At 36.4% G+C, this 26,889-nt stretch overlaps 1 protein-coding gene and 1 non-coding gene across 4 annotated transcripts in view; both read left to right on the top strand.

The window, feature by feature from the left end:
* Positions 1 to 26,889, top strand: part of ERCC6L2 (ERCC excision repair 6 like 2) — a 130,910-nt gene that overhangs the window by 83,188 nt on the left and 20,833 nt on the right. For 2 of the 3 annotated variants that reach the window (XM_040620146.1, XM_008711803.2), the window contains 4 exons: positions 6,878 to 7,030; positions 11,594 to 11,674; positions 12,995 to 14,153; positions 17,475 to 17,629. In XM_040620146.1, the coding sequence (XP_040476080.1) occupies positions 6,878 to 7,030; positions 11,594 to 11,674; positions 12,995 to 14,153; positions 17,475 to 17,629 (1,548 nt within the window). The remainder of the gene's footprint in view (positions 1 to 6,877; positions 7,031 to 11,593; positions 11,675 to 12,994; positions 14,154 to 17,474; positions 17,630 to 26,889) is intronic. The other variant, XM_040620147.1, reaches the window with a different exon arrangement.
* Positions 11,123 to 11,229, top strand: LOC121100157. Its single transcript, XR_005831898.1, has one exon. It is a non-coding gene; the product is annotated as a U6 spliceosomal RNA (small nuclear RNA).

The raw sequence follows: 26,889 nt of genomic DNA, 5'->3' as shown, positions 1-26,889 counted from the left end.
CGTCAGAGAAGACAAAAATTAATAGAAAAGAGTAAAATAGATTTTTAAAAATATATAAGTAATATTGTCAAAAGATGACTGAGGGGAGAGCCTGGGTGGCTCAGTCAGTGAAGTGTCCAACTCTTGATTTCAGCTCGGGTCATGATCTCATTTGTCATAGGACCAATCAAGCCCCAGGACTGGCTTTGCACTCAGTGGGAAATCTACTTGGGGATTGTCTCCCTCTGTCCCTCCACTCTCTTTCTGTCTCTCTCAAATAAATAAATCTTAAAAAAAAAAAAAAAAAAAAAGCGAGGTTGTAGGATCCTAGAAATAAGAACAGATTACCAGAAAAAGAATCCATTAACATCCAGAAAATGAAGAACTCCAGAGATAGCCTGAGTATCAGAGAGCAATGTTTTCATCTAAAAGAGAGAGCTAAACAATTGTTCTAGGTTACAGAGCAAAAAGACAAAGAATACATGTAAGAAAAGTTAGGGGAAATGAATTCTAGGTCTAGAAGTTCTATTCCAGTCTTATAGTTGAAGAGGAGAATAGAAGGAAATGAAAAAAACTCAAAATAAAGGAAGAAGCTATAAAAAGTAGAAAACAAGAGTCCGAGAATTATATGGGCCCATATAATTATATGAGTGCTAAACAGGATGAATGAAAATAGATCCACACTTACTCACCATTTTTCAATTATTATAAAACACCAAGGTTAAAGTGAAAAGTCCTTTAAATTTCCAGAGAAGAACCTTCTGAGGAGAAAAAAAACATTACCTGTGATAGTACTAGGATTAGATAAACATCTAACTTCTTATTAGTGATTCTGGATACTTAGGAGCAATAATTTCAAATGAGGGAAAATAATGCCTTATATTGTCAAAGAAAGTGAATTTTTAATTCAAACCTTTCTCATAAAACAAGATCCTAACCTAGATGACTTCCACAGTGAATTCTGTCAATTAATATTCCTTTTGAAAACAAAGGAGGAGGGAAAGATACGGACGTAGTGAAGAGAAGGGCCATATGCACCCCAATGTTCATAGCAGCATTGTCCACAACAGCTAATTGTGGAAGGAGCCGGATGCCCTTCAACAGATGACTGGATTAAGAAGTTGTGGTCCATATATACAATGGAATATTACTCAGCTATCAGAAAGAACGATTACCCAACATTTGCAGCAACATGGACGGGACTGAAGGGGATTATGCTAAGTGAAATAAGTAAAGCAGAGGAAGACAATTATCATATGGTTTCACTCATTTATGGAACGTAAGAAATAGCAGGGAGATCGGTAGGAGAAGGAAGGAGAGAATGAAGGGGGGGTAAACAGAAGGGGCAATGAACCATGAGAGACTATGGACTCTGGGAAACAAACTGAGGGCTTCAGAGGGGAGGGTGGTGGGGAAATGGGATAGGCTGGTGATGGGTATTAAGGAGGGCAAGGGCACATATTGCATGGAGGACTGGGTGTTACATGCAAACAATGAATCATGGAACACTACATCAAAAACTAAGGATGTGTACTGTGTAGTGACTAACATAACATAATCAAAAATTTTTTAAAAAGGAGAACACTTATAACTTATTTTAGAAAGAAAAATGTTGATACCAAAATTTGGCAAAGATATTACAAGAACAGAAAATTATAGGCCAATATCTCTTATGAACGTGAATGTAAAAATCTTTAATAAAGTCTCTGTTAGAAGTTGAATTATGTGCACCCTCCAAAGAAAAGATATGTTAAAGCTGTACCCCTGTGTGTAACCATGAAGGGGATCTTATTTGGAAGTAGGGTCTTTGCAGATGTAATCAAGTTAAAATAAGGTTATACTGGATTAGGGTGGGCCCTAATCCAATGACTGATATCCTTGTAAGAGGGAAATTTGGATACAAACTGACACTGAGGGAGAATGACTTTGATGATGGAGGCAAAGATTGGAGTGATGCAGTTTCAAAGCAAGAATGCCAAGGATTGACAGGAATGAAGGGTCTTCATTTGGAACATCCAGAGAGAGCATGGTCCTGCCAATACCTTGATGTCAGACTTTAGCCTCCAGAACTGTGAGAGAATCAATTTTTGTTGTTTTAAAGCATTCAGGTTGTGGCATTTCGTTAAAACAGTCTTAGGGAACTAATACAACCTCAAAGGTAAATATCGTAAATTTTTATTTTTTAAGATTTTATCTATTTATTTGACAGAGAGAAACAGCCAGCGAGAGAGCGAACACAAGCAGGGGGAGTGGGAGAGGAAGAAGCAGGCTCCCAGTGGAGCAGGGAGCCCGATGAGGGGCTTGATCCCAGAACTCTGGCATCATGCCCTGAGCCGAAGGCAGATGCTTAACGACTGAGCCACCCAGGCGCCCCTAAATATTGTAAATTTAACTACGTTTGTAAGTGAAACTGTATGACAAAGGACCTACAAGCCAAATTTAAAAAGTGTCTAGGACATCATTAGTTTTTGATGTAGTGTTCAACGATTCATTAGTTGCATATAACACCAAGTGCTCATCACCACACATGCCCTCAATAATATATGTTGGCTAATTGAACATAATAATAAAAAAAATTAAAATAATTTTTAAGAAACAAGAAATCAGAAAATACCAGATACACATTATTAAAGATGGAGCTAAGAAATAGTCTAAAATGCATGAATATGAACCAAGAAACGCTCTCCTGTATACCCCTTTTGAATGTCCGGATAATCAATATAAAGAGTTTGGGGGGGGGGTGCTGGGTGGCACAGTGGTTTAAGTGTCTGACTCTTGGTTTTAGCTCAGGTCGTGATCTCAGGGTCGTAGGATCAAGCCCTGCATTAGGCTCCACGGTTAGTGTGGGGTCTCTCTCTCTCTCTCTCTCTTTCAAATGAATAAATCTTTAAAAGAAAAAAAAAATAAAAAGTGTCTAGGAGGAAAATTTCCATGTATATAGTAAACAAAGGATTAGCATCTATAGTGCATAAAGAACTTCCACAAACTTCCACAGAAGACTGTGATTAGGCATTTTATTGAAGGAACAATACAATGGTTAATGTATGTAGGAAAAGATGCCTAACCGCGGTTGTAATCTAGAAATGTAAAATAAAACAATACTGTGTTATGCACATTCGGCAAAACCTTTTTTGTATGTGGGTTTTTGTTTTGGGGGGTTAGGGATATAGAGAGATTGATACTATTCATTGTTGGTGGGAGTATTTGTAAAGAGGTACTCCTACTATTTTTGAGAATATAATATTGGTCCATTTATTTTATAGGCTAAGTTAACATTTTAAAACACATAGCACCTTCTCCTTATCTGACAGAAATACTCTCGTATACGCACAGTGAAGGATGACAAGGATTTATATTCAGCATTGTTAGTATTTGTTAAAAAAAATGAAAAAAGAAACAGCCTAAATGTCCTGTGGTAGCAGAATGATAACATGAATTCTGATACACGCAACAGAAAAAAAATTATAGAGCAGGTGTACTGATCTGGCAAGACCTCCAAGACATTCTTAAGTGGGACAAAAATACCTGACTTGCAGAACAAGGTTATCAGTTATGTTGATGCATAAAGTTATTTCTGTGTGTATATATAAATAGCTGTAACTGCACTGAAAAAGATCTAGGATATACCTAAACATTACAATGTTACTAAGACTGATAAAGGATGATCTGTTTTATTCAAGGGGGACTTTCACTTTGATATTTTGTTTGCATTTGTTGTGATAATGTATTCAGACATTTTATACTTTTAAAAAATAAAACACCTACAAAGAAACTGTACTCCTTCATGTTTGGAGCATTTCATATAATCTAAGTTCACCTTAATTTCTGAATGCCAAACTTTAGATTATATGAAATGCTCCAAACATGAGTACAGTATATATAGATATATAGATATATATAGATATATAGATATGATAGGCGAATAAATATATATAATTTAGAAATACATTTGTATTTGCAGAAGAATTGCAAGAATAGCCCAAAGAACACCCAGTAAACTTCACCTAAATTCCCCAGTTGTTAACATTTTTTCACATTTGCTTTTCTCTTTCCCTCAGCCATGGTCTTTATTTTTCCAAACCATTTGAGAGAAAGTTGCAGATTTATCACTTCTAAGTTCTCTAGTGTGTATTTCCCCAAAGAAGGACACTCTCCTATTTATATGTACATATAAAAATAGTTTTATGCATGTAAATACTCAGTATTGTGTGTTGTTCTGCACTTGATTTTCCTTCTGTTCTCCTCTCCAGAATGCAGTTATCCCAGTCAGGAAACTAACATTGATACAACATGACCTTGCAATCCACAGAACTCATTCAGATTTCACCAACTTTCCTGGCAATTTCTTGTCTCCTTTTTCTATTCTGGTTCAGGATCCAAACCAGGATCACGGTCGTGAAGTATTTCTTTTCATGTCTCTTTAGTTTTCTTTAACCTAGGGTAGTTAGGTACCCAAGCTTTCCCTGTCTTTCGTGACCTTCACCGTGTGAAAGAGTAAGGCCTTTCCTTGTGTTAGCTCTCCTTTAAAGTAGGCCCATCTGATGTTTCCGCATGTCCAGATTCAAGCCAAGAACCCCTGGCAAGAATAGTTTAGAAACAATTCTATGCTCTTCTTATTGCGTTGGTCAGAAGGCACTTGGTGGTGACCTTTATTTGCAGTCAGTTTTGTGTCTGTCAGCTTTCTTCACTGCAGAGTCACCGTTTTTTCCCTTTATAATTGATAAATATGGGGACATCCTCTGAGACTATGCCAATATCCTGTTCCTTGTTAAGGCTGTACCCATCAGCCTTAGCATTCGTTGCTAATTCCCACCTGAATCAGCTACCGCTATGATGATTGTCAGATGGTGACTTTTCAGTTTCCATTATTCCTTCTTATTTGTTGCTACTCTACCATAAAAAAGATTTTCCGTTTTTTTCTGTATACTTATTTATTCTGTATGGACTCATGGAATCCAGTATTAGTAATAGGTTACGACCTATTGAATATCACTGTATATTTTGATGTTAAAACTGTCTCACTTTGGTCCAATGAGCACCCATTCAAGGTGGGTTCTGTGGCATTTTGTCAAGCCTCCATCATTCTTTTTACACGTCCTTACTATGGTGGGCTGAATGATGTTCCCCCAAGGACGTCCACATCCGAATCCCACAAACCGACCTGGATTCTCTGGGTGAGCCAGTGTAATCACTGAAGGGAACAGTTGGGCAGGAAGTTCAGAGAAAGGAGAGAAGGAGGAAATGTAACAGCAGAAGCAGAGGGTCAGAATTATATGAAGATGCCACACTACTGGCCTTGAAACTGGAAGAAGGGGCTCCTTAGCATGGCGAACATTACTCCTTTTCTTTCTACTTCTTGTACATCTTGTATATTGTTATGAAGAAATCCAAACGTTTTGTAGCCTTGAATGAGTTTTTCTTAAGCCAGAAACTGAGCTATATTTTTCAATTACTGATTTTCCCCCTCACGCTCTTTAATTCTAGCATTATTTTCTTATGGCAGCCTATAGATGGATGTAGCTGACCCTCACTTTTACTGGAGCCACTCTGAAAAACCTACTCTATGTACAAGATAATGCGTCTCCTATAAATTTTGTGGTAGAACTTCAGTAGGGAACCTATAAAGATGCGCATTAGTGCTTACAAATCCCTTTGGTGATTGTATTTAGTAGTTTGCAGTCTGACAGTACAGTGTTTAAGGGAGAGTCAGTAGCAAAGGGTAAAATCATTAACTGGACCATCAGGTGCATCAGTTGCCATGGAGATTTCTTTTTCCCAGACTCTAGCCTATGTTTCTGGAATATTGATACCATCTGATCAACTTGGATACTGATCCAAAGCTTCCTCAAACTAAGTTCCCAAGGGTCTTGTTTTAAACGCGACATCCTGGAGATGAGAAATTGTTACAAGTCTAAATTTTGGATATAGCCAAATCCAGGTATAAATTCTAGAAATGACACTTCCTAGCTGGGCAGCTATGAGAAGACACTTAATTTCTCTAAACTTAAGTCTTTATTTCTAAAAGGGAGATAATAATGTCTAATAGGTGGCTATTAAATGAGAGAATGTACAAATATTACACAGCAGCTATTATTAATAACAATTATTTTATTGTTGGCTAGAGTAATTTATTACAGTACAAATCAACTTAAATCACAACACAGTATCACTTCTTACTAATCCTTACATCAACAATAGACTGAAGTTGTTATTTTCCACTCTCTGCAGTCTTTGTTTCTTCTAAGAAATTTTAAAGTGTACATAGGGTTAATCACATTGTATTTACATTGCATTTAGTAAAATATCTAGTAAATAAAGAAATACACTATTGTTGTTAACTAAAGTGGTATATGTCCTTCAAGGTTCCTCCTCTGTTCAAAAGTGTTTCAAAGATGCGATGTTTCTAAACAGTGACTGGGCTTTTGCTGTTAGTTGACTATATAATGATGGCCACAGTTAGTTTGACAGAAACGTAGTTATCATGTAATTACTTAGGTTATAATTTAACTTGGTGAAATAGTGATATTTTTGTCAGTAAAACTACTAAAAGTAGTTCCTGTTGTCATGAATCTAGAAAGGGGAAAAGTATATTCAAATGTATGCTTTTATCATTAAACATTTTACATCAAGTGAATATTGCATAGTGATGGAATCTTGACTCAGTTGGTAGAAAACACATAAAACAGGAAATGTAAGAGCTCTTCTTCAATAAGACTGGCCCAATTACTATTATTTCACCATAATGGCAACATCTGCCAGGGAAATTAAAATAAAATTTCCTCCCTAAGGATTCTGCCTGCTCCAGCTAAAGCTGTGTATATACAGGGAATGCCAGGAAATTCTGACATATTGTTGGAGCAAACACTTCAAAAATATCTTGTGTTTTTTTCTGTTTTAGCAACTTCACTGTGTGGTGGTTGGAAGTGAAAATGCCAAGCGATATTTTGAAGCGGTTCAAGGATCAAAAGAGCACCGAGGAGAGCTTTTTGGGGTCTATAATCTCTTCAAACTAAGGTCCCAAGGGTCTTGTCTTACAAGGGACATCCTCGAGGTGTGAAATTGTTCCCTGACCTTTTCAATAATATTTTAAATACATTTTCTCCCTCAGGAAACTTGAAATATAATTGCTGGTACCTTTTCAGAGAAATTTGGGGTTTTCTTAGTAAAAAATGCCTTGTGTTTAGAATTTTGACTTTTAGAAAAATAGGAAGTGGATTACCGGACCTCTAAACTAAGATTTCCCCATGCATAGTTGTAAATAATGTATACACATGAATACAGATACATATAGTAGATTGTATGACCTCCAAGACCATTTTCAGACTGGCAAAGAGAAATATATTATTTTGAAAGCAGCTGCTAAAGTCAGGAACTAAAAAAAGAGAGAGAGAGAGAGAGACTTTCCTAAATAAACAAAAATATAAAATGTGTTTTGATTAAAAGTTACCAAATACTCCCTGAGATGCACTCTCATGTCTCATGGAGATTTTTGTTTTCTGTTCCCAATAAAAATTCCACACCAATATTTCAAACTCTCCCAGTTGTGCTCATCCTCAGCATACAGATGTTTCTTATTCTTCAAACAGAAATTTCTGTCTTTTTTTAAAAACTCACTTAAATTCTTTGATATGTCAGGATATTAAGGGTATTAGCCTGTTTTCGGGTTGATACTGATAGGAGTATCATAAGATCCTCGAATATCATCTTTTTCAACCCCCTCATGATATAGATTGAGGAAGAGGAGCGTCAGAAAACTCAGATATTTCCCTTAGCTTCCAGGACTTTGTGCCTTCACGTACTTCATTGATTTAGTCAGTTTCATAAAAACTAGTCAAGAACAGTTGGTCCCTTTCCCTAAAGAACTTAGACCATCTTGGTGAGAGGTGAAAGAGAACATTTACATAATGAGCATGTAATATCAGTAAGCATGTTAAGCAAATGGCTAAGAGGAAGGCATGTATTGTGTATATCCTGTGAATATTGCAACTATTACACAGTGTCTGATGTATACTGATGAATTTTTATTTTATAGTAACTATTTGATTTGAATTCAATGGCCCATTTGAAGTCCCCCTGTCTGGGTGCCAGGGCACCTGTCTGGGTCAGTCGGAAGAGTGTGAGACTCTTGATCTCAGGGTTGTGAGCTTAAGCCCCATGTCAGGTGTAAAGATTACTTAAAGATAAATTAAACAAAAATAAAGTCCCCCTGTCTTTTTCTTGAATATGCCGTCTGTTTCATGGACTTGTTCTTTCCCATTCCTCTTTTATAATCAGTAACCTTGTTAGTATTCCAGACCCCCCTCAGATCCTACATCGTTCCCAGAGTAATACCCAACATACCAACCTATATTTGTGTTTCGCATTTGAAATTATTGTCTTTAAAATATGTTAGCATTGTATTACTTATCCTGTTTTCTCTCACTTATCAAATATTTGAGTTCTCTATTTTATCAGAATAGCAGCCTATTCCTTAAGCAATTGTTAGGTAAGACATTCAGTATGACAAGCTATTAAATGGAAAGTTTTCTTGTTTTCAGGTTGTCCTAAGTATATCTTGTTTCTCCTCCAGGATTATTTATTAATGACAGGACTCTCCATGTCTTATATTTTGTTTGTGGTAAAATGTGCTTAACTTCTTACTAGGCACATCGTCAGCACCCCAATATTAAATTAAATTTTGAATTAAAATTGCTCATTTGTTATCAGCCAAAATTTAAAATTATTCAGGCCAGGTGCTTACAGGCTAGAATAAATCTCTTCCCCTAAAAAAAAATAAATAATAATAATAATAATATAATAAAATTAGTCAGGCACCATTAGATTCATGCTGCTTTTGGCCAAACAATGTTTTAAAGTATCATTATTCCAAGCCCTATATAACGAAAGCATATATCACAAAATAAAAGAATTATTTCACTTCCTGCAATACATTTTTAATTTTTAAAGGTTGTAGAAAATCCCTTTAAAAATGTTTGAAGACGTAGAAATTTTCATTTATAGAACCTTTTTAATCTGATGATTTCCAGGCAGTTTAGTTCTACTTTGCACTGACTTTGTTATCTATATCTATATCATGGTCTCCCTTTAGGGAGATATTGAAAGCTAATTTCACAAATATTTATTGAGTATATGCTAAATGTCAGGTACTACAGATCATAGAGCTAGGCATACAGAAACGAATAAAATAGACAAAAAGTCGTTATATTTTGGGGAAACAAATAATAAACCAAAAAAATGATACATATAGCCTATTATGACAATAGGCTCTAAGGCTAAAAATATAGCAGGTAGAAGATGAATGACTTCTAGAGAGCTAATGCCCTGCATCATGATTCTATACTATATTATATACTTCAAAATTGCTAACGGAGTAGATCTTAAATGTTCTCACCACAAAAAAGAAACAATCATTCTGCGGCATGATAGCGGTGTTAGCTAAAGCTGCGTGGTAATCATATTGCAATATATAAATGTATCAAAACATGTTGTACACCTTAAGTGTACACAGTGTTATATATAAATTATATCCTGATTTTAAAAAATAGAGCAGGGTAGGGAAATAGGAAGACTGTCAAGGAAAGAGCATTGCAGTTTTAGACGGAGTTAACCAAGGAAGTGCTCACTATGAGGTTGCAACTGATTCTTTGAAGAAATGAAGGAGGAAGATGTGTTTTACACAGAGGAACAAATGCAAAAGCCCTGCCAGAGGAGTATGCCCAGCAGAGTTTCCAAATGGCAGGAAAGCCAGAGTGGCTGGAGTGGAGTGAGCAAGAGAGCAAGAGATGGGGCCAGAGGGATGACAGGAAGCCAGATCACGCGCGCACTTTGACTTCAACTTTTGAGTGAGACGAAAAGCAACTAGAGGATTCTGAACAGAAGAAAAACATAGTCTGACCTATGAGATCTAGATTAAATATTAAGAATTAGGCTATAGAAGTACAAAAGCAGAAGCAAAACACTAGGTAAGTGGCTACTGCAGTAATCTAGCCAAGAGACAATGGTGGTTTGGACCAGAGTGGTAGTGGTAGATGGTGTGAGAAGTGGCTGCATTCCGTGTATGTTACCCAGGTGGTGCTGACAGGATTTGCCGATGGATTAGATACAGGGTATGAGAAAAAAAGAGGAGTTAAAGATGCCTCCAAGGTGTTGGGCCTGAGAAACAGAAGACTGGAGTTGCCATTTACCTATTACAAAGGGGTTCCAATAGGATTGAGGATTTCTGGTGCTGCCTGTTCCATCCGTTGTAGCCATCTGGCTTTAGAAACAATAAATACAGTACTGGGATGGAGACCCCTGCCCTTGCAGTAATAGCCTCTAAGCGTTGGGGAAAAAAGGTCTCAAAGAGCTATTTATTATTCTCTACAGTTCTGGAGGGGAGATTCTTATGTGTTGCCCTGGATACCAAGTGGCTGGAACCATGCCATTGGTAGATATGTGTATTTGTAAGTTGGGCATTTGTAATTCTGGTGATGGTAGTAATATTTCCCCTTGTTCAGTCAGCAAATAAAGCTTTAGAAGAGAAATAAATTGACATCCTTTTGAAGGAGTATTAAATGGTCTAGAATCTAGGCCATTAAGTACCTTTGCTGAATGGTATACCAAAAGTATTTAAAAACATAAATACTTCCCCAAAAGATGTAACAAGCCTGTCACACAATTAGGATCTTTTTTTCTTTTTTTAGTTTCATATTAGATGAACCTTTTCATTTGATGTTTATTATACCAAAGGAATCAATCAACATATTTTAGTGAATATGAACAATAAATACACTAGCAATATAGGCTAGAACGTCAAGTTCCCAACATTCAACATAATCTGTAGTGTTTAGATGTTAATAATATGTCCTTACTATAACTATTATATAGACAGTTACTATGGATATCGTTACTGGGTAAATATGTAACATTTCTTTCATTCTCCCTCCCCTACTAGAACTATTAGTGGAGTTGGCTGAACAGTACTATTTTCTATCTGAAAAAGAAACTTTAAGACAAGAAATAAGAGTACTTTATGGACCCAGCACACTCCTGCTGCACCTCTCTACTACCTAAGAATTATGAACATTTTAAAATGTTATGTAAACTGTATGTGAGTTTATAATAATTAGCAAAATTGAAAAATAGCATTGAGAAAGCTAAAGCAGTGCTCACTTTGACAGCACATATGCTAAAACTGGAATGACACAGAGAAGATTAGCATGGCCCCTGTGCAACTATGCCATGCAAAGTCATGAAGCATTCCATATTTTAAAAAAAAAAGAGCTAGGGGCACCTGGGTGGCTCAGTCGTTAAGCGTCTGCCTTCAGCCCAGGGCAAGATCCCAGGGTCCTGTGATCGAGCCCCACTTTGGGCTCCCTGCTCTGCTGGGAAGCCTGCTTCTTCCTCTCCCACTCCCCCTGCTTGTGTTCCCTCTCTCACTGGCTGTCTCTCTCTCTCTGTCAAATAAATAAAAAATCTTTATAAATAAATAAATAAATATATAATTTTTAAAAAGAGCTAATAAAGCAAGCTGCTCTCAGTTTGCTTTTCTTAACTCCAAGTTTTAGCATGCCATTGCTATTGTTTATCTGGTTGTTTTTACCCCGTATTTTACAGTTATTTGCATTCTTTATAGAGAGAAGGCAAAGTGGAAGCCGGGATCATGACGGCCACAACATGGCTGAAAGAGGAACCTCCGGTACACAAACAAGAAACAGTAAGCAATTTTTGAATCTGTAGCCTAGGACTCCTAGAAAACATGTATCGGGACAATTTTAAGTCACTTTTCCTTTTTCTTCATTTTTCAATGTGTAAAGAAAAAGTTCTTTAAAAAAAGAAGTCAAGGACACAAAGAGGACTGTCAGTTAAATTAACAATTTAGGCTAATTGCACATTTCGTATCATAAGAGAAAGTCAAGAACAATCACCAGTCATTTACATCCCACTGCAATTTTAACTATACCGAACTATGAATCCAAAATTAAATACACTGTATATATAGGTGAACAATCTGACCTAACTAAACAGTTTTTCACTAACCAAAAATTAAATGGAAAAATAGTAATCAGGGTGTGTTTAAGATGATTATTTCCAAACATCAAAATTATTCTCTGACTCAAACATATTTTATTTTAGTTGAGTCCTTGATCTTGTGATCTTTTTGGTAGTTTGTCATCTCACATACTACAAAAACTATGTTGTCATCATAAGGCCTCTTTAAAAGTAAAGAATCTACATGTGGAAGGTTTTTGTTGTTGTTGCTGGTGTTTTCTTGCTTTTTGGGATTTAACCATACATTTATACTGGCTTAATGATTTGGAACATGGGGTGAACATTTTTCTAACTTTATAGAAATACGTGAGTAGCAACTGTTGGCAGAAGTATTACTGGATTTAAAAAAAAAAGTATTACTGGATAATACTTTCCCCAAATCTTTTACTAATAAAGCCTTGCTTTTAAGAAACTGAAGGATATATTTAGCTCTGATTGACGTAAAAATAATAAATACTGGATTTAAATTTGTAGCAAATTTTACTTTAGAAAATCTAAAGTATCTTCTTTATTTCTGATGGTCAAGATTCTATCAGATCTTATTATTATTTTTAATCTATTTGAACCATTTTCCAGTTGTGAATTCTTTATTTTGTTAATGCCTACAAATTTGTTTTTTTCTTAAAGTGTGATTGGAAAAATGTGCTCTACTACATTAAGCAAGTTGTGTACTTTTCACTTTTGAGACCAGAATCAGTCCCTACATCTGAGACGCTGACTGCTCTGCTCCGTGTTTTCCTTATAGATAATTTGATTATGTGGTATTCTGTTTAAACTTTTACTTATTTTGGAACGTTATTCAACTTGAAAAAGGAGTGTACCAGACTGTAATATTAAATCCTTTACATTTGTTTATAAAATGTTGTACTTCTGAAAATGCCAAGTGGTATATTAGTTACGTGCCCAAATTTAATTCCCTTCCAGTGTCATAGGTTTGATATTATCTTGAAATTTTCTAATGTTTCTGTGACTGCCTCTTATATAGTCTGGAGAGCCTGACCGTCAAGAACAAGGAGATCTAGAACAACCCGCAGAGCTGCGAACAAGAGAAGCAAGTGGTCTCTGCAGTGATTTTAGTGATGATGAGCCAGTGGGAAACTCACGAATAAAGACTGCTAAAAACAAAGCATCTGACTCAAGTAAAGCTTCGGGAGCTCCTGGACAGCTTACCTTACTCCACTGCGGTTTCTCTAAATTGTTTGAAACAAAATATAAGGCAGTTGAGGATAGTGATGGAAATATTGCCTCTGACGATGAAAGTTCTGATGAACAGCCCATGTGTCTTTCAACAGAAGCCAAAGATGTTGGTTACCAAAAAAGTCATGACTCTCTTGGTACTTCAAAACACCAGAAATTAGCTAACATCCTAAATCCAAATGAAAAATGTATTTTTGATAAAAGTGAGAAAATACTCAAACAAAATATTTCTTCTGAGTCTGATGAGAAAATTTTTAAAAATACAGCTGACCACCATTGCATTTTACAGAATGTCACAGAATCAGAAGATAGTGATGTCATCTTTCCCACACAATATACAACTCAGACATGCCCTAAGAATGGTATAAAGTTTAAGTCACTTGTGAATGAATCTCAAGATTCCGAAACAGAAAATCCTGTAAAGATAAGAAGTAATGGTGATGATAGAAAGACTGGTGTCAAAGGAAATAGGCTAATTTCAAAACAATTAAATCCTGAGAATGTGACCCTGAAGTCTATTATGAAAAGAAAAGGCAGTAGTGATATTAGTGATGAGTCTGATGACATTGAAATTTCCTCTGAGTCAAGAGTGAGAAAGCGAAGAGCTACTAGTTCTTTGAGGTTTAAGAGAAAAAAGGAAAATAAAAAGGAACTTGTCACTTCTAAAGCAAAGAAGAAAACAAATCAGTTGAATGCAGCAGATGGAGATTGTAACTCTCAGGCTATTGATGATTTTTCATCCTCAGATGATGATTTAACTCTTCACCACATCAATTTCTCTAAACAGAGCCATACACCAAAAACTATAAAAGATAAAATCAGTTTCTCTTCAAAATTGCCCAACCATAAGGAAAATGGAACTTTAATGCCAAGAAAATCAATGAAATTTTCAAATGAGAAAGTTGTCCATCAACAGCAGGTGTATGAATCAATGGATAAATTTTTAGGTAACTATAGATACATTTTGAAAACTGTGTTACATATTTGTTTTGTGCATTCAAATAGCTCTGTAAGAGATTCTTGAATTCGCTTGTAAAATAGTTTTATAATCAAGATGCTACATTGAGGCACAAATGACTAAGTGGGTGGATGGCAGGATAAAGGGAAGACCACCTCGGTCAACACAGAGAACTTTGTCATCCACCCTAGGACCGCCTCCATGTGCCCCATCTGAATCAGAGCCCCCACCACACTTCATGTAGTCTTGACCTGTAGGTAACTATAAATTCAGTGCTCCGCTTCAGTCCTTATGTCAGTGTCTCACCTGTCAGTTTGGTTGTCAGAAGCTTATTTTCTAGTAGATCGCTCAGGAAGTGCATGAGAATAATACTCCCTGAGATTCCTGTTGGTAACAGTTTGTGCCCTTCATACTTCAGAGTCATTTTTGACAGATATAAAATCATTGACTCGCACTTTCTTTTCTGTAGTATATTAAATATGAGGCTTCATTTTCTTTTGGCATGAAGTGTCATATCACATGTTCTTCTTCCCCCTTGATGCCCAAAGAATTTCTTTTCATTATTGTCCAGTAAGTTTACTAGATTACATTTGAATGTTTGTCTTAGTTCAAATTGCTAGTTGCATTCATTTGAGGTCCACCTTCATGACCTAATTATCTCCCAAAGGTCCAACCTTCAGATACCATCACTCTAGGGATTGGGGCTTTAACATATGCATTTTGGAGAGACACAAACATTCAATCCATAGCAGTGTTGGTTATTCTGGGTCAGTGTTGTCATAATATCGTTTCAATTTGGTTTTTATTTCAGGAAAGCTTTCTTGTACTAGTATTTTTAGTTACTTTTTCTATCCCTTTGATTTGGCTTTCTTCTTCAGACACTCCTGTTACTCAAGTATTCAATTTTCTTTGCCTGTCTTCAGTATTTGTCACATCGTCTCAACTCCTTTGTCATTTCTTTTTGCTTTTGAAAAATATCTTTCCATTTTTCTTAAAGCATTAGTTATTGTTTGTTCCCTCTTATGTTCCTGCAGTTTAATCTTCATTTCTGACTTTTTTTTAAATTGCTAAATCTTTCCTGAGTCCTGTCTACCCATTTCTGAGTTATTCTATTTCTGACTTATGTTGTTGGTTCCTGTATCTTACCATTTTCTTAATGTCTTTTACCTCGTTTTGAAATCAGTTACAATTTTAATCTGCTTTGTGAGCACATGTTTATGGCATGTTTTCATTCTGCTGCTTATTCTTTTTTCTCATAATAATTTTTGTGAGATTTGACCCTCTTGCTCATTTTTATAGAAATTATTTTCCCTGAATTTTTTAAGTGAGGCAGAGTTTAGGAAATTTTTTCTAATGTCACAAAGATCCATATCTGTTTTTTTGTACAGTGCTCAAAACTATGGTGGGATTTCCTGCCTCTATCTGTACCCACTGCTTTGCTTTAGACCTTCTCTTTCCCTCATTCCTAATCTTCCTATCCTGTTCTTTGTCACTCCCTCCCAGCAGTTTTTCTTCATTATGTGGCCCTCAACTGGGAGCCCTGGTGGGTCAGCTTGGAGAGCTCCTAAGAGCTAGTTTGCTTCATTCTCTCAGGCCTTCTTATCGTAAGCCCCCTGCACTCATTCAGCGTCGGAGAGTGGAAAACCTTCCCAGATTCAGCTACTCAGCTCCAAGTGGCCCACTGTGCTCTCCAGGGCATACCTGCTGGCTCTTCTAGGCTCTTTGTTCTCAGATCCATCACATGCCACCCTGTTGCTTCCTTCACCCACACCCTGATGCTGTGCACAGTGTAGCTATTGGTGGATTGTCCCCATCTATTTGTATTTTATTGTTCATGGGGGAGTGTCTTGTTATCTTAATTTGTTGTATGTGTTGTCTGTGGCCTTTTGTTTTGCTCACTTATTGCTGGCTGTTTTATATAACGATGCAGAGATTGAAAAATTCCTTCCACCACCATCTGCTGAGAATCTGTTTAATGATTTTAAGAGTTAGCATTGCTTTTAAAAGTATCTGACTCATTCCCAAAAAAAGAACTATGCGAAAGAAGCCGATATATAAGCAAGGATAGTTTGATATAGGAACTTTAATCATTGTGTTTGACTTATTTACGTATCAAGCTTTCTTTTGTGGTTATTCAAAAGTTCATTATGATATATATTTTGATACCCTTGTAACTAAGTACTGGACTAGCCTTTGGTTTGTGTGCTGTAATTAGATTTAGGCTGGAGGAATTGTTGCATAAACTGTTCTTTAAAAGATCAGCTGAGATTTGTTTTTGTTTTTTACTGTGTAAGAGATGTCAGTAGTGTGGAACTAATGCTATTTTGAATAATACATAAAACATGTCATCAAAATTAAGAAAAATCTGAGTAAATTTTCTACCAGAAGAATCCTTGATCCTTCTAGATGTTTAAAACTGTTGCCGTACACACTACCTGGTATTTTGAGATTTAAGGAGAATATTATCTTGGTTGTTCTTTTTGTTATTTAACATCTTGTTTTCTCCCGGTTGTCAGTTTTGGTTGAGAGAGGTTCAGGACTGAAACAGCACAAGTGTTGAAGGTCATAATTAAGGTTCATTGCCAGAGATGTTTGGGGGAGCTTTTACAGACCTCAGTTCTAGCCTTCTCTTTTATGACCACAATTTAAAAGTAAATTATAGGTGCCTAGAAGCAAAGCAATAAAAAATGTAGCCATTTTTTAGACTTCTTTCAGATAAAGGCTGTAAGTTAATTTTTTTCATTTCCTAAAAAGCTCCCAATCTTGACATTCTCTGGGCATATGTACAAAAAAAGACAAAATACAAACAAACTGAACAAAGCCAACCAAACGAAACTCCCTGGTCATAAACCCCATGCTCCCACTCCATTGCTGTAATCAAGTACATGTTTAAAGGAACAGATAGATGAGGCCAGCACTGCTGTTTAAATCAGTAAACAATTTTTTTTTAAACCAGTAGAAACAACAAATCCATAGAGATGACCCTTCACTGTGATTTCTTCCTTAGCCCAAACCCTCATTTCAGGTTTAAAATCTAAAGATTGTTATCTAATCTCAAAAGTTCTCATATTAATGAGAAGGAAAAGTCATTTCCAAGTTAACCTAGACCAGTATATTTGAACTCTTTTAGTTTTTTTTTAAAAATAGGATATTGTGATGTTACCATACAAACTCAATGTTTTTCTTGAGGATTAAGAATAAAACAAGCATGACTTCTTTTTTAGTGTATTGCTGATAATTTTTAAAGTGTACACGGAACCATATTGCTTCACAACGAAACATCACTTAATAAACACCAATTGCCTCCCAGATGGTGTTCAGGAAGTGGCTTATATTCACTCCAACCAGACCGTGATTGGATCCAGCAAAGCTGAAAATCATATGAGCCGGTGGGCAGCACGGGATGTGTTTGAATTGAAGCAGTTTTCCCAGCTTCCCGCCAATGTAGCTGTTTGCACTTCTAAGGTAAGAGAACATAAGGTCCTGACATCTTTAGTATTTAGAACTTACTCAGTATGACCTTCTCTAGAATACTCCCACAAAAGTGGCTACTAAGACTGTAAGTGACATACAAACAAGAGTAAAAAACAAAATGCCGTTTGGAGCACTGTTGTCACTAAAAATGTTCTATATTAAAAGGCACATCTATATTTAAATGCCTAATAATGTTGAGTTGCTTAACAGTTCCCCTTAATAAAAGTTTGCCAAAAAAATGAGAAATCTGAGAGAATCATGCAGTTAATAAATCAGAATCAAAACCACTTCCGCTCATATAGAAAAGGGAAGTGTATGATTAGAGTTCCTTCAGAATTTTTCATCTAACATGAAGGTACACATGAAAACGCTGCTAAGACCAATTCTCTCTCTCTCTCTCTTTTTTTTTTTTTTTTAGAGAGAGAAAGAGTGCACATGGGGATAAGCAGGGGTGGGGGGCTGAGGGGCAGAGGCGGGAGAGAGAGAGACGCTTAAGCAGACTCCACGCCCAGCATGGAGTCCAATGTAGGGCCCTATCTCATGACCCTGAAATCATGACCTGAGCCAAAATCAAGAGTTGGACACTTAACCAGCTGAGCCACTGAGGTGCCTGTAGAATTTATATTTTTAGCAAAAGGATTCATATAATGTTAAAAGTAATAAAAACTTCCTATGTGCTTTCCTTGTTTAAAATTGCCGTTGTATAAAAATAAGACTTTAGGTGAATGTGGTATTTTATTTACACATGGTCACTTTCCTCAAATGTTTTAAAAAATGTTTTCTTCTCTTTGGCTTAATATTCTTTATTCCTAAGAGCTGAGTGTCTGAGGAAAAGTTTTTCTACCACTTTATGTGTAGGAGTTAAAACCGGGTACTGTATGTAACAATGATACTTTGTTTCTAGTGAGTACTACTTTTAAGAATGAAAGGGGGAGAATGCCTCTGAACTGTCAAGCTGTCTTTATTTATTTGTACCTCCTCTGGTTCCACAAAGGATTTGGATTGTCCTAACAATACAATCAGAATACAAAATGAAATTCAGAAACAAGGAAAATATAAACTAAACTAGAAGTTCAGGACTGAGAGAAAGTTAAATGTAGATATAGGACCTAGATATTTTTTAAATGACAAATTTGATTGAGTTTCCTGGTAGACAAAACAAAGGAAGTAAACAACTTATTTGGTGTTTTCTCAACTACTGCATTTGGAAACGTGTGTGGGCACTTTGGGTGGTCACAGTGACTGAGTGCCCGAGTGGCATTAATGTCTAAAGTCCAGGGATACTAAACGGCTGCTGTGGGGGAGAGGGGACCATCCCACATGCCAAGAATTGTTCTGCTCAAAATGCCATAACACCCTGCTGAGGAACACTGAGCTAAATTGTTGTCCTTAAGGAAAAGAAAGAGAAAAAAATGCTAGCTCTTCTGAGGAGGAAGAAAGCTCTTCCTAGCGCTTCATTTGAGGGAAATTTGTCACCTGGGATTTTAAATGGTGACTACTGAATGATCTAGTGAGCAGTCCGCTGTCTTCCAATATCCTTAGAAAGGCTGTGCTTTTAGCATTTTTCATTGTAATCCAAAAGCACAGTGCCACAGTATAACACGTGAAAGCGTTCTTCCATGACCCACATGTGCTGCCTTCTTATGTTCTCATTCGATCTAGGAATACACCATATCTCAACCAACACTGTAGAGAGCAATTTCTATAGTTTGTCTACCTTGCAGGAGCTATCTGAAAAAGGTAGGCAGAAATATACTGGGTTTGTCAGAAATTTGCTATTATTAGAATGAAGAGCCTATCAAAATCTCTTAAATAGACAGCTAGTTTTTTCTTAGGGTATTATTTATTTAACCATGCCCCCTTTTTTTTAACCATGCCCTTATCCAAACAAACAAATATTAATGTGAAAACATCAGATAATTTGACAAACCCCTGTAGTAGATGTTAATGAAATGATTTAACTGGATATCGGTTGTTGGTTTATTTAAATATTTCTCAGAAAAGAAATTTGCAGCCTCATGTAATTCCTCCCAAAATGGGCCTGAGAAGCAACCACCTAAATATAAAAGAAATAAAACATCCCTTTGGAACCTTCTTAAGGCAAGTTGTAAAAATGAAAATGCTAGAAATCTACTTTGCCCTTAATTGGGCTGAGGACCAGGGGCAAGGGAGTTCCTTTATGCTTACATTAACAATCCCAGTAATTCTCAATACTTTAGCCCCAACATTCTTGAGGTAGACAGCACAATCTCATCAGAAACTTTGTCTCTTCACAGTGATTTTTGGAGTGAGGGACATTTCTTACCAAGAAACAAGTTGAAATGTTCATCCCCTAGGATTTCTGATATGCCCTTTGAGGCTGTATGTCTCCCCATCACACACAGACCAACTTAGTAAACCTTTTTCAGGGTGTATGAAGAAATGTGTTGTTTAATGACTAAATCATAGTGGGTGTAAAATATTCAGGGAAGTTTTAAAGCCACTAAGCAGGAGGTCCAATTCCATGCCACCAATGCTCTCAGGCCAAGAACAGTCTGTACAAACATGCTCATCTCAGCAGCCAACTTCTTTAAATCAATACTTGATACAGTAAAATTCCAACAGAATAAGATTCAGATTTTACCTCTACCATTTAAAACATCAGGTTAATAATATGGCTGTGATTTCTTGGAAGTTATAATCGATTAGCTATATACCAAAATCACTAGGGACAGTACACGACTCCGCATTAATAAAGAAAAGTCTTACTTATTATAAGAAAATCAGAATTTTCAAAATAGATAGTGATCTTATATATTTATGATGTTCTCAGTTTTCCACCAACATCAAAAACTGAAACTACTGGGGGTTTTTTTGACATAAAACTACAACTCCTGAGACATGTCTCATGCTTTCCTCCTTTTAGTTTGGTTAGTAATAAAGAACTTATATACTGCGTTTCATTTTCAGTTTGTTGAACTGTGTAGTCTTCCAGGGGCAGAAGGCATTTTGATAGTTCTAACCAGCCTATGGCATGAACTCTACTCAGAATTTCAGTTTCGATTCTAACTCTACCTCATACTTCCTATGTGACCTCTGTGCCTCAATTTCTTTGGGTTTAAAATACAAAATAATTATACTTCTTACCTCAAAAAGTTGTTGTGAAGACTAAATGAGGTAAAACACTCTGGACGGTACCCGACACAAAGTAAGCGCTCAGTGAGAAATAAGTATTGTCACCACTGGGCAGGACTAATGTCGGGTCTCTAATTCCCCTGGAAGGTGGGGATCAATGAGGAAGAATAAGCCGTAATTGTATGCAACCATATTTAGTTATAAATAAAAGGATGGGTGTTATTAGCGGATCTGGGGCTTTGGACTCCCTTAAAAAGAAAAACAAGAATATGGTGGAGTATCTTTCAAAATTTTATATGTGACTACTGAGTTTTTGCTTATGAAAATAGACAGCCACTCAGTACTTTATAATTTATATTAGTTTATTTTAGATATTCTGTATTAGAATTGGAGATATTAGTAACTTTTCTATGTAAAACTGATAGATTTACTTTGTTTTGATTCATCAATTGAACTCACTGCTCTTAATTCAAGATATCTCCATAGCTGCTGACAGACATTCAAACGAGTGAGACATCACTCTGCCATCAGACTAGTCCTTTCGTTATTATCTCTGTATATCATATTCTTGGTTCTCGTCATTATAAGTCTTCTGGAAACTAAATACCTCAGTAACGTCAGGGAGATGGAATGATGGTAAGGATTTCTGAAGATACTTTTTAAAATATTATTTTACATAGATGAGATATTGATATTTCAAAGCCATCTCACAGGAGTTCTAAGAAAAAAAATTCACAGTCATGTGGTCAAAATTACTTAAACACCTTTAATGAGTAAATCACTGAAACACACCATCCTCTTTGGTTAGAGATATACATGTCACTCACAGAGAGTTGTAGTGCGTTGGTGGCAATAATGTGTGGTGGCAATAGTGAATTTGCAGTTTTGAAAAAAATTAAAAATGGTCATGGGAAGAAAAGAGAATAAACTAAGGTAAAGGGAAACAAAGCAAGGTGAAAGCAGAGACGCAGCCATAGTGTCAGAAAATATCTGCAAACCTCTTGCTTCTAAAGTCTCCAGAAATCCCCAGACCTCCCACCTACAGTACAGTATCTTTCATCTTGGGGCCCACATCCAGAATCTTTATTACTGAGAATTCTTCTGAGTGCTTCTTGTCTGTCACCAAAGTTTTATTAGAGACCTTTATTTGTGTTTGAAAAGATTGTGTATGCGTGTGTGTGTGCGCGCGTGCTTGCGTGTGGTCTGTGTGTGTGTGTGTCTGTGTGTCTGAAGCCAGATGCAGATGTGTTGTCTCACTTCCTGAGAAAATGAAACAAATCCTATTTATTTGTATGAAGGCAACACACAATTAACAGTGGTCACAATATGCAAGTATTTCACTTTCCAAGGACTACGATAGTTGAATCTAAGTAAGAGCTTTTAACTAAATTGCAAAGGAATATACTAAATGGAAAAGTTACAAAACAGAAGTAATGTACACCACAATCCTAGATAAACTCCTATGGTCCTTCAGAGTTTCTCAGTCCTTTTGATGTAATTTTGATGTAATTACTGAACCTGCTTTTCCAATTCAACAGTATATTAAAAGGCCTAAAATACACTATCTTTTTCATGTTTCCTTTGGTTTCTTAAAGTTTATACTTTTTGTAAATTAATTTCTATTTATGTAACATTTTATAGATGTCTCAAATGAAAGCCTGTCTCTCCTAAAATAAATTTCTAATCAAACTCAGTGATTTAATAATACAAACTTTATAAAATAAGAACTCATTTTGCCTTAAATCGTAGTTAGATACTTCAGAGGCGTTTCTGAAGACAGCTTATCTTAAAAGATGACATGTCTGATAACAAGAGGGAAAATCTGTGTGATTTGGGTTTAAACTCAGACCAGAAAGAAATGTTTTTAAGCATCTGAAAGGACTGATAATACCTTTATTAGAGTTAATTTGTTCTTTTAACGTATGGAAGTATGTCACAGAATTTAGCTATACCTGTTGGTGATGTGGGGCCTCATTTTTTCAATCAACTGCATGTTTTCAACTTAAGTATACTTAAAGTTTTCTGAAAAGAAATGTACAAAGACAGCATTCAATTAAGGATTAATCACTATGGCAACTGAGACATGGTGACCAAGAGGAGGGGATGTATTCTCCCCTCCGTTTCCTGCCAGCTGTCATAGTCAACCTCTGTGCCTGAATCCACGCCAAAATATAGACTGTGACCAACTCTAAGAAACTATATCTGTATTTTTATAAATTGGTACAAGTATCAGACTATAAAAGAAGACTTAATCCCCTGAATTGGATGACAGACACTTGGCACTCTTGCCAGTGTTTGACAGAGAAATAACGGGTCGCTTTGTAGTAAAACCTGGATTAATAGTAAACCCTTCTTTATGTTATTGCAGTGTGGTGTAAATGAGAGGCCTAAGCACGCTGTCAGCCCAGGCCGGGGGAGCGTGGGGAAGGGTGCCTTTTATAACCCGTGCAGGTTTAAGCACTGTTCAGAATACTGTAAATACAAAATATTGTGTTAGTAAGAACTTCTCTTTCGTGTATTTGTATTAGATTGGCATTTTGTAGATTACTTAAAGAAAGGATTTCTATGAGCTATGCTGGATTTGATTGCAGTATGTTTATACAGCTTTTGGAGTCAGCAAGGAGGGATGGACTGTTTACAGTGAAGCAGACTTTGGGGAGATATAGCATTCCATTATCCTATTTTTCAGGATAGTGAATGGCATGATGATTTAAAGTAATCGTTCACAAATGACTGGTTTATGAAGTAGTTGAGTGAGGAAGGTTTATGGTTTCAGCATGTAACAAAATTAACTCTTACTGGGTGGGATTTCTCATGGTTTTATCATTTTTATTTCTATAACTAGATGCTAATTTTATGGTATTTATATCAGAAAGTTATTCTTTCAAGTAATTTTAGTAGAGATCAAGAATTTTAAAATTTCATGTGTATATATGTGTGTGTGTGTGTGTGTGTGTAATTATGTAACTAGTGTTGGCATGAAAAATTTCTATCTTTGGAACTAGGATTGATTCAGAAAGATAGTATATAATTTGTGAAGAGCACCTGTTACCTAGTCAGAGGAAGGAGAATCTGATATTAACTTTAAATGTAAACACCTAGTCCCCTCGCAGCTGGTGGCTATGAGTAGACATGACATCCTTCCTCACAGTGGCGTTACCGGGATTAATGAAGTACCATGACTGCTGAGCGTTGTGTACAAAACACATTCAGCTTCTTGCAAGAAAGACATGGAAATTACTCAAAATATAATATAAATTTTTATTGTTGTAATTATGATTATTGCTGATCAGTAAAGGCGATGAGTGAAACTCCCTCTGTTATTCTCTACAGTGTCCTAATATGATTTTTAGTGTTAACAGTATCAATAATAGCATATGTTAGAAAACCATAAAAGATGTCTGGTTCTCTAATTTTATAGATGAAGGACCCACCTTGAGCTATGGCTCATTTGTCGTGAAGCATTCTATAGAAAAAATACATTTGAAAGGAATTATAAACTAATGAACTGGACTGACAAAAATAATCTTTGCTTATGGGGAAGTAGTTGGATTCTGACTCTTCTCCTAGCTGGTCATTGTTCCAATTGCATAGAAGATAGATATCGCTTCTTAAAATAATTTCTCCATTTAGAATAGTTGGAAGACTCCAAATAGTTATAAAGTACTATTTCTTCAAATAATGCTTTCTCATTAACAATATAAAAGCTTAGAGATATAAGATCTCATTGAACTCTGATTGACTCTACCTGGTGACTTTAAGAAAGTTAAACACTTAACAGCCCTTTTCAAATTATATTTTATCCCGCGGTGAAAACCGTGGTATCAATTGGACATGGTCACTTAATGGAAACACCTATTGCCTTGTCATCTGAGAATCCTGTTTCTACACATATGAATTCTGAATTTTTATAGGATGAATAAAGCAAAATTATAAGACTAGAGAATCCCAGTATTTCAGAATTTGGAGAATTCTTGGAGACTATTTAATGCAAATGTATTATTTTTACTGATTTTAAAATGTATTATTTTACTGATTTTTGTCATCCATTGGCCATAGTGATGGAATAGGAAACGCACTCAAGAAGGGAGAACATGGGTAACGGTGTCAGAAAAAATATCCCTACCCACGCGTGACTTTACGGGCTTTCCTCATCTAGCAATAACACATCTAAACAGTCACTCTGGGCCTTAATTTCTGTCTTCCAGAGTTCTCTGAAATGTCTTTTTGTGTTGCTTTTCCGTGGCACCCAAGGCCTCTCTCAGTTTGGCCCTAGCCTGCTTTTCCAGTCTCATTCTGAGACACTCAGTTACTGATACTCTGTATCAGGCACTGTGCTGGACACTAGGGATATAAAGATGGACAGGCTCTTCTGGTCAGCCTTCAGCTTATGAACCAGTCTCCAAGCACACCATGGACTTTTACCCTGCCACATCTTTGCTCCTGTGGTTCTTTTGTTTAAAATTCCATTTTGGGGCACCTGGGTGGCTCAGTCAGTTAAGCATCTTCCTTTGCCTCAGGTCATGATCCCAGGGTTCTGGGATCGAGCCCCGTATCAGGGTCCCTACTCAGCGGGGAGCCTGCTTCTCCCTCTACTTTTGCCTGCCAATCCCCGTTTGTGCTCTGTCCCTCGCTGTCAAAGAAATAAATAAAATCTTTTTAAAAATAAAATAAAATTCCATTTCATTTGTGTCTGCCTATTGAACTCCTACCTCTTGGATTGTCAATGATGGCTGTCCCCTCCGGCTTCTACGAAGCAGTATAAATGTCTTCCTCATCTTCATTTTAATGTGTGTGTGTGTGTGTGTGTGTGTGTGTGTGTGTGTGTGTGTGCTGTAGCACTTATCATTATAGTATGTGATATTATAGTATGTGATATTATAGTATGTCTACAGGATGCTTTCAGCTGCAAGAAATAGAATAACCCACTAGAAGTGGTCTATACGAACAGACACATGAGAAGATGCTCAACATCACTCATCATCAGGGACATGCAAATTGAAACCACAATGAGATATCACCTCACACCTGTCAGAATGGCTAAAACAAAAAAAACACAAGAAACAGCAAGTGTTGAATATGGAGAAAAAGGAACCCTTTTGCAATGTTGATGGGAATGCAAACTGGTACAGATACTATGGAAAACAGTAAGAGATTCCTTAAAAAATTAAAAAAGAAATACCCTATGATCCAGTAATTCCACTACTGGGTATTTATGCAAAGAAAGTGAAAAACGCTAATTCAAAAATATATGTCACCCCTCTGTTTATTGTAGCATTATTTCCAATAGCTGAGAGATGGAAGTAACCCAAGTGTCCATCAGTAGATGAGTGCATAAAGAAGATGTGGCGATACAATGGAATTTACTCAGCCACAAAAAAGAATGAGACCTTGCCATTTGCAACAGCATGAATAGACCTAAGGATATTATGCCAAATGAAAGAAGTCAGACAGAGAAAGACAAATACCATATGACTTAACGTATATGCAGAATCTAAAAAATAAAACAAGTGAATAAATAAACAAAAAGCAGAAACAGACCCATAAATACAGAGGACAATCTAATGATTGCCAGAGGGGAGAGGGGTGGGAGGCATGGGCAAAATGGGTGAAGGGGAGTGAGAGATTCAGGTCTCCAGCTGTGGAGTGAGCAAGTCACAGGGATAAAAGGTGCAGCATAGAGAATACAGTCAGTGGTCTTGTAATAGTGCTAAATGGTGACAGTGGTAGCTACACTTGTGATGAGCCTAGCATAACACATAGACTTGTCAAATCACTTGCAACTAATGTAACATTGTACATCAACTCTACTTCAATAGAGATTAATTAATTGATTCATAAAAGTAGTCTATACAATGGACCATTGAACTAATTCACATAACAGCAAGTCTGTTGGGGACTCTTTTCAGGTTTAGTGCTATAACCCAGTGACATTGTAAGAATTCAGGCTTTCTCATTTTCTGCCCCACTATCCTTAGTAAACGTTTCGTCCCTGGGCCTTTTGCCTCATCTTGCAGAATGACTACTTCCACATCTCAAGAACTCATTTTCTCATACAAATGTATCCGAAGACAGAAAGGTGTGGTTCTTTCCACATTTGTCTCCCTTTATTGGGGAGAACAGTCTTTCTCACAAAA

Source organism: Ursus maritimus, unplaced genomic scaffold (assembly GCF_017311325.1).
Source record: "Ursus maritimus isolate PB19 unplaced genomic scaffold, ASM1731132v1 scaffold_34, whole genome shotgun sequence".
In the NCBI taxonomy this organism is placed as follows: Eukaryota; Metazoa; Chordata; class Mammalia; order Carnivora; family Ursidae; genus Ursus; species Ursus maritimus.
The sequence above is the reverse complement of the archived record's forward strand: the minus strand, read 5'-3'. Positions and strand labels throughout refer to the sequence as shown.